Source organism: Neodiprion lecontei, chromosome 1 (assembly GCF_021901455.1).
Source record: "Neodiprion lecontei isolate iyNeoLeco1 chromosome 1, iyNeoLeco1.1, whole genome shotgun sequence".
In the NCBI taxonomy this organism is placed as follows: Eukaryota; Metazoa; Arthropoda; class Insecta; order Hymenoptera; family Diprionidae; genus Neodiprion; species Neodiprion lecontei.
In genome coordinates, this window is record NC_060260.1 from 30743437 (window position 1) to 30751626 (window position 8190).

The 8190-nt window shown below is 36.1% G+C and overlaps 2 protein-coding genes across 5 annotated transcripts; both read left to right on the forward strand.

The window, feature by feature from the left end:
- Positions 1–4200: 4200 nt before the first annotated feature.
- LOC107222012 (glutaredoxin) lies at positions 4201–5528 on the forward strand. Of its 4 annotated transcripts, none has more exons than XM_015661205.2 (3): positions 4201–4391; positions 4991–5128; positions 5208–5528. In XM_015661205.2, the coding sequence occupies exons 2-3, from the start codon at positions 5000–5002 to the stop codon at positions 5409–5411; spliced, it is 333 nt and encodes a 110-aa protein (XP_015516691.1). In that variant the 5' UTR covers positions 4201–4391; positions 4991–4999; the 3' UTR covers positions 5412–5528. The 4 variants fall into 4 exon arrangements, with proteins under 4 accessions (XP_015516691.1, XP_046587392.1, XP_015516693.1 ...); XM_046731436.1 differs by having other exon boundaries at positions 5017–5128; XM_015661207.2 differs by having other exon boundaries at positions 4203–4391; positions 5010–5128.
- A 153-nt stretch (positions 5529–5681) lies between these two features.
- Positions 5682–7340, forward strand: LOC107222011 (group XIIA secretory phospholipase A2). The gene is made up of 3 exons (XM_015661204.2): positions 5682–6234; positions 6389–6456; positions 6547–7340. The coding sequence occupies exons 1-3, from the start codon at positions 6000–6002 to the stop codon at positions 6865–6867; spliced, it is 624 nt and encodes a 207-aa protein (XP_015516690.1). The 5' UTR covers positions 5682–5999; the 3' UTR covers positions 6868–7340.
- The last annotated feature ends 850 nt before the right edge of the window (positions 7341–8190 follow it).

Consider the following 8190-nt stretch of genomic DNA (forward strand, 5'->3'; position numbering starts at 1 on the left):
TTAGCAACCGTAGCCTACCAGCTGCCTCTAAGAAACTATCAGCCTACTGAATGCAGTCGCTACCGTCGCTACCACTGATATACCACATGTAAATATACATCATAACAATAATAATAATAATAATAATCACGCCAGTCCCGCCACACCCTCTCGAGTATGTCTCCATAAGCGGATAGCTTGTATGGGGTGAGAGAGGGATGGGTTAGTGACCATCATTATGCATCTGCAATCGTTTCAAAATGCTCACTCAAAACACCTGCGGAAAAACCTGAAAAATATTTTTCAAAGTGCTTATTTACGTCCTTCGTAAATATATGTATGTAAGTATTATGTAATAGAGGAGAGTAATTGATTAATAACATATTAATTGTATACGTAACAGAGGAAAAATGTGTCAATCCCTAATAAATTATTATTTTATAGTTTCAAGCAAATTATCTCGATTGCTACAAAATATATAATACATATAGATATTATTCTAACAATAATTTGCAAAACATCACTTCTAACAGCCATTGGCAAATGACTTCCAATTAAACAAGGAACAAAAAAAATATTTCATTAATCGATCAATAAATCATTTGCTGATAAATATTGAAACAAATAGATTCGTGTGTGAAAAGTTTGGTTCTTTGTAGTGCAGTGAATGAAAATTGTTGAACAGAACAGACCAAAAATTATCTTAGGTAGGAAAAAACCATTACATAATTAATGATAAAATCATTTAAATCAGAATCAGGTAAAGGAACGATTAGCACAATGACAAAAGTGCGTACACTGACAAAACCTATGTCGAGCCCAACATGTCGTTCGAAGCCAAAGTCCTAAACTCGATTGTTTCTACCGATGAAAGAAGAAATGAGTATTTTTCAAATCAACATCAATTCTCTACCAAGAATTATTGAAGTAAGTATTTTGTTCGACTAAACACTCTATATTTCTCAGAGTACTCGTAAAAAATATTGGTTCATTGCTGTAAAACTGACAATAAATCAGTAAGACACGTACTATTGTAGATCTCAGATATATTTCATAAATACTTACTACAAGATTCTTCATTATCACTATACACACCGCGTTTTTTATCCACGCGAGTTGAGAGCTGACTAGCAAATTCTGCGCTTTTTCTCGCACTCAGAACCGAAAGGTATCAAGTCAACGCACCAAAGGCGCGGCCAAAGTGAAGACTTCGTTGCTCGTAAGAAAATTGACTGACGACCTAAAGGCTCACATATCGAGACGTGCTTTACTTTTTTTATACGCCACTACGCGATCGACGCGCGACATGCGCGAAATGATAGATTCATATCATGAATCGATGCGCGAATGGCACGTTTGATTTCCGTGATTATTATGGCGTAACCACTTAATCAGTCAAAAAACCTTAAATATTTGGGACTTGTTGCAAAATTCTGTAGAAACCCAATCCCTATCTGCGTCTTTTTGAATCCGGCCCATTGCGATGCGGATTGTTGTTTACAGATGCGAATCAAGTCCGGGAGGGAGGTTGGAAGACATGCATTAATGTGTGGCGTGACGGTCGGTCGACCATTCAGACGATCACAGAGATCAATTGAGTAAAACAACGATTGATAATGACTGAATAATTGAACTGAGTACCGTCTGAAAAATGGTTTCAGAGTACTAGAAAACGGGGAATTAAGCAGTCTTAGAATTTAAAAGCTTGACCCAAATAGAATTTAAAAGCTTGACCCAAAGACTCTTACACTGAGTCCTTTACGCGGTGTAGAAGAAAAATCACTGTGATCGTTTGAGGCTGTGGATCCCAAAACGACCACCTACCTACCCGGTTCGATCTAAACGATTCCCCATTCTTTCAAACACACATCATTCCTCCTCTTTTGCGCCGTGGTTACTGCGACTTACTTTTGCGTTGATAATCTGTAAGGAGCAAAATGTTTTTGTACCATAGTCAATCAGCTGCTACACGAAGTTATTGAGAAGTTCAAAGAAACCCTCCTTATTCAATCTCACGATGCAGTATCGCAATGGTATTCCGCCAACCCTGTTATTGTATGTATTATTTTCATGATTACTGGCTGACTATCGATATATCAAACTTTTGTGAGATGGATTAGAAACATCCTGTATGCTAATCAGCATTTTTCTAAACGAGCTACACCTGCAGTTGGTCGATATTTGCTGGGTGATAAATAATTGAAAATAATTCAAGATATGAAATGCAATTTTATTGCGGTCCGTTATTTCGGCCTTTGAAATTTCATCGATTAAACACTCATTGGAATACGTTAAAACCACAGGTGAATCCATCGTTTAAACGATCCTACTAGTAAATTCAAACATAGATCGTTAAATCAGTTATACCTTAACACAATTCAATGTCGCGAATGCCGAGTAAGCGATGGCTATATATCGCGATGCTCATTCCACTTTCAGTAACAATTAATCTCAATCTGTCAGTAAGTTGTCAAGACAATTTAAGAAAGCTATAACCTAAAAATTCGCGCCTTTATAATGTTCAATTCTAGACTCACTCTCACTTTTTGTGCTGTAGCTAGGTGTCAAAATCCACTGATAAACTCGGGAACAATGCAAGTACACATTTATTGAAAAGCAGAAAGTATAATAAATTTTTAAAAAAACATGACACCCGACGCAAAAACACAGTTAAAAGCTGAAGTCGCGCGAAATAATCAAAACAGACACAAGAAACTCACCTTTGATGTTCGCAGCCTGTTTTTATTCCAAAAGCGTTCGTGTCTTATGCACAGATGAGATTGGTGAGAAAACACTTATCGAATAAAGTGACACGGCCCGAACAACGCGATCTAAATTCTGGACCTTTGGCGTACGTGATTTCACTCTGGCGGTTCCGAAGCAACTGAGGCCGCGCTGGGCCGCGCTGCGCTCGGAAGTTAGTTTCCGAAGCGCTGTACAAGCTGCGCGAAAATTTTCGTGACACGCGGCGTCAGGCGTAAATTTGAATTCTCTGACAACATTCGACCAAATAGAATATGCGTACGAATAAATAAGGTGTGGATAAAAAATCGCAACCCTCGTCTTTTCTTCATGTATGAATATACGATTGGAAGTTATGTAAGTAAATAAATAATCAATAAAAAACGGCAATGTAATCTAATTTGTAAATTGATGTATAACGCTGTTGCGATTAATTAATCCTTAGCGTAAACGCAGATTCAGCCCCTAGTTGGAAATTTCTAGTAGATGACAGACAATTTTTGCAGTAAATTTTGAAAGTCTTTCAATAATTTCTTCAACTGCAGTTAACAACAATTGTTAGTGTTGGTGATTTGTTCACTTTCGACGACTACAATGGCACTCTGCTGTAGTGAATATGTTCTATATTATCCACTGCTTTAAAGTATACGGAAGAGTGTTGGTCGACTATCGACATGCGTTTAGTGACCATGCACGAATTTTCGAAAATTAATTCCAATAACCTATTTTGTCAGATAGCACTAGTAAACCGAATACAGAAAGGGCTATCGCAGGCTCCTTTCTGCTCGCTGCAAAGAGCATAAACTTAATACCCATATAAGAGATCTTCAGGCAAACCACTGGTATAGCAACTAAGGTGTACCAAATCAATATTGTGTGTCACGTAAGCTATAATTTGGTTCATTTCGCTCGTTCGCCAAAAATGTCTGTAATAGTAATACCCTGCATTTACTGACTCGCTTATCGCTCAGAAGACAGAGTTGACCATCGTGAATAGCTGCTACTGAGATGATTGTCAATGAAAAATTTTAGAACCTTATAGTACATTATTTAACCTTACTTTTCCAAGTTGGGTAATGTTTGTCAGCGATCATCGCCATACTCATGCTAATTTTCGTAATCAGTATTCGGTGGGTAAATGGGTCTGGGTGGGTCTGCAGCCACAAGGAGCCGTGCTAGCGACCCGGTAGCTTCTTTCTCGGTGGGAGCCTTTAACACGCAATTCCATAAGGCACGCAAAACCCCATTAGGATAACCGTCTTTAACCGTCTTTAATTAACGCACCACTGTAGCAATTCTGTATTATGCACGGTCTTATAGACATGTCTTGCAACGAAGTCGAATTTTAGTGGTGGGGAGTGGTACCCCAGTGTCCGTGGTTTTCATTCGCGTTAAATCCACTGTGCGTCACTATCCGGTATACGTAGAGTCCCTACACCAGTGACTCTAGGTATACGTTTTGATCATATACTTAATGCAAATACACGTAGCAAGTGTGACGTTCGACAAGCTATTTTTTACAGTACTCCTGCTGAGTTCATTGAAGCTTGAAAATTTTTATGAACCAAACACCTAGTATATAAAATCATCTACACAGAGATCCTGCCACACCTTGAGGTTTAAAATTCTCCGACATATATTTCAAAGTTTTCTTGCTAAATACCGGACAAGTAAGAAAAGAATTATTTGAAATATTCATAAACTTCGATACAAAAAAACTACACACTTTATTGCACAGATTCACCTATTAGAATAATTGCAATTATCGTACAACTTAATCAATCGGGGGACTACATTTTATCTTGATTTCGGTATATTTAGAACACTAGTAAAAAAATTGAATAAAGATGTAGCTTATAATTCGATACCAATCTGTCAATTCATATCTCTATGATCAGTTTCCGTGCATTCCATGCATTTCATTTAAGTAGTGTTTTGTTTTAGTAAAATTTCACTGTTCAACCATATCAATTTCAAAATATTCGCCATTTCCCAAGGCAATTTAACCTAAATATACAATAATCATCCATGTATTTCATGTTTCAACAAAAGTTTAGAAAGATATTTTTCCCATTTTTTAATAATTCATCAAATAAAATGGGGGATTATAGTGCAGACTGGGATAGTCCAGACTACACGTATGACGACGTAGATGATTTAGGTGCTTGCAATTTTTTATCTGCAGATCATTTTCAAATTCCATAATTTCACTAATGATATTTGCTGGTAAAAATCTAAGAAATATAATTGACACATAGCATTTGTTTAGCTGAATACAATGGGTTTAGGTTCCAGCAAATCAAAAATTATGCCTGCAACACGAGAGCTTGTCAACGAACTCATCGCTTCTGACAGCGTCGTAATATTCTCGAAGACCTACTGCCCCTACTGTACAATGGCTAAAGAGGTACACACCATGAGCTAGAATATTTCATAATTGTTAGACAATTTTCAACAGTTATTATTTTGTGTATTTTATGTCGCAGGTATTCGATAAGCTGAAACATAAATATACAGCGATTGAACTTGACTCACGAGATGATGGCGATGAAATTCAATCTATTCTTAGTGAATTGACGGGTGCTAGGACTGTGCCTAGAGTTTTTGTTAAAGGTGAATGTTTGGGGGGAGGCACTGACGTTAAGAAAATGTTTGAAAGTGGGGAGCTTTCAATGAAACTAAGTCATTAATATCAATGATATCGTATAATATTTACATGTACAGAAAATTAATGATTCATTATGTTGATTGCTCGAATATATCAATTCAATCCATGTCAACAATAATAAAAGAAGGTTTTCATTTGAGTGTTGTATATTTATTTGTAAATTTTAAACTTGTAAATTATAAATAACGACTACGATTATTTAGCCTTTGATTATTTCGAATGGTTATTTTCCCCCTACCCAACAGCATTGACATTGTCAAGTACAGAGTAAAATAGTATTGCACATTTTCTCGTAATTTGAGAGACAATGACAATTAGATTTTAAGTTGATTGATAGATTAGTGTGATATTCACGTTACATCACGATACAGTGAAGTAAATAATACTTCAGTAATACTCCTAAGAAATACTATAACAACCTCTCTAATATTGATTCCTGAATATTCCGTAAGACAGGAAACTGTTCACGTTGCAAATATCGACGCAAACAAGTACTATTCGTCGTTTCTATGACTGTTGACTAAAAATATCCTATCGGATCCTTCCAAATGTGAAAACAGCATACACGACCAATTCTGTTTTAGTTCATATTCGCACACGAACGTCAAAGATGCGTTTCACGAAATACAGAAAAATTTTCGTATACATTCTGACTTTCTCAACTTATGTATGGTCGGATTATGGGGCCGATATACTGGGAAACCTTCGTGACGCTGTTTTGGCAGCCGAAACTATATTCGGTGATTTTTTTAAAAATGCTGTCACCGTTGCAAAGAAGTTCAAGGACGTTCATGAAGTAATTAACGCTGCTGCCGACGATTCATGCGTTTATACATGTCCTACAGGTATATGTATTACAAAACTATAAAATTCTGCAACAATTGAGCAAGCGAGACAATTTAAACTTATATAAGTTCGCCACGAATTATAACCTGTAAATTGCAATGCCGCATGTATCTCATTCACTAGTGATTTCATCTGTCAAATATTATGTCGTAGGTATGATACCAAAACCAAACTGGAATCACAAGCCACAAAGCAACGGATGTGGTTCGTTGGGATTGGAGGTAAACAACAACCAGCTTTTATTAGACAAGAAATAATTCCATTCATTTATTCATTGAAACTAAAGTAATGCTTGTTATTTTTATTTTTAGCAAGCTCAAGAATTTTTTTCCTTTCCTGAAGTTACAAGTTGCTGCAATGCACATGATATCTGCTACGATACCTGTAATAACGATAAAGAAAAATGCGATTTCGAGTTTAAGCGCTGTCTTTACAAGTACTGCGATAGCTTCGAATCTAGCAGCACAAGTATGATTAAAGCTTGCAGAACAGCGGCCAAAGTACTTTTTTCCGGCACCACTACACTGGGATGTAAAAGCTTCCTGGATGCTCAGAGTAATGCGTGTTATTGTAAAGATCGACAGAACACTAAGTATAAGGAAACGAAAAGAGGTGCGCAGGCTGGCGGATGAATTACTTTCAACTTAAATTGAATTGTAGATTCACCAGTCAGTTTGATATGAGACACCAGGGGTTTGCATTTAGATCTAGAGTAATCATCTTTGCCGAAAAAGAGAGAAAATACTGGTGAATTCTCCAAATAGATAATAGCATGGAAATAACAAAACTTGATCAGAATATACAAGCGAGTATACAAGTGATCTTGTATCTTTGAACAGAATTTGTGAACAAACATTGGATCACAGTATTCGTTATGTGATTTCGCAATGTGCATGAGGCTGTACATATATGTATTAAATATAGAATTACTAATAAGGATTAGCATCAATATTTATAAAAACATTTAGCTTCTAGGTATCTGCTAATGAATGAAATTAAACATTGTGATTTTTCATCCGACATTTTTGAAATACGTTTATCAGCAAATCATGATAATAAATAATATGTAAATACTGAATCGAAATACAATTGTCTTGATTCTTAATCATGTTTTGTAATCTTCTCTCCAATTATTTCTGCCAACAACCTACGCTGTATTACGATAAATCATGCAAAGTTGTATACACAAGATATGCTGCTTTACGATAACTTTGCATAATACATGTAAAGTTATATGCACGCATCATATAAAAAGAATAGTAATATACATGTAACTTGCTCACATAGAAACCAAAAAGCAAATGTTTTCCCTGTTGTCAAAATAGAAAGTAGAAAATCGTTTTTGTGGAAATGTCATAATTTATATTTTGTTGTCCTTTGAATTTCTGTAATTAGGCAGACCAAAATTACCTAGTGAAGTCTACCTTTTCGCAGTGGTTCTAACAATCAGGAACGATAGAAAGAAAATGGGTGGTCAGGCATCGACACCCTGTAATAAAGTTGACAGAAGAGGCCACCATGGGTAAGGTCGACGATTGCTATGCCAAAAAAACGTTCAATACAGTATTTGTTTTTAGCACAGATGAGAATACGTCGAAGAATCGTGGACATAGATGTACAACAAAGACTAAAAGAAAGAATATTTCTTGTATTTCAAAACTATCACGGTCAACCAACCCCTTCATTCTTTTCTTCCTTCGGATGCAGAGAAAAAGACCAAAGAAACCAGTGGTCGAAGTTGCCAGAAAAGCTGGCAAATTATGGTGCCAAATGTCAATTAATCAAAGAAAAAAATATATTGCGCTAGCACAGGCTGAAAAAAAGCGAAAAGAAGCAAGAAAAAATAAAAAACGTTGCACCAAGTACAAATAACAACAATTTACAAATTGACATCGACCAAGTATAATGAAATCGAACACCACTCAATTATACTTACGTAATGCATACATCTTGGC

Coding starts and splice junctions, on each gene's coding strand:
- LOC107222012 (XM_046731288.1), top strand. CDS start 4,750: ATGTATTTCATGTTTCAACAAAAGTTTAGAAAGATATTTTTCCCATTT. Junction 4,883..5,009: donor TGACGACGTAGATGATTTAG/GTGCTTGCAATT, acceptor CAATGGGTTTAG/GTTCCAGCAAATCAAAAATT. Junction 5,129..5,207: donor ACTGTACAATGGCTAAAGAG/GTACACACCATG, acceptor TTTATGTCGCAG/GTATTCGATAAGCTGAAACA.
- LOC107222011 (XM_015661204.2), top strand. CDS start 6,000: ATGCGTTTCACGAAATACAGAAAAATTTTCGTATACATTCTGACTTTC. Junction 6,235..6,388: donor CGTTTATACATGTCCTACAG/GTATATGTATTA, acceptor ATTATGTCGTAG/GTATGATACCAAAACCAAAC. Junction 6,457..6,546: donor GTGGTTCGTTGGGATTGGAG/GTAAACAACAAC, acceptor TTTTATTTTTAG/CAAGCTCAAGAATTTTTTTC.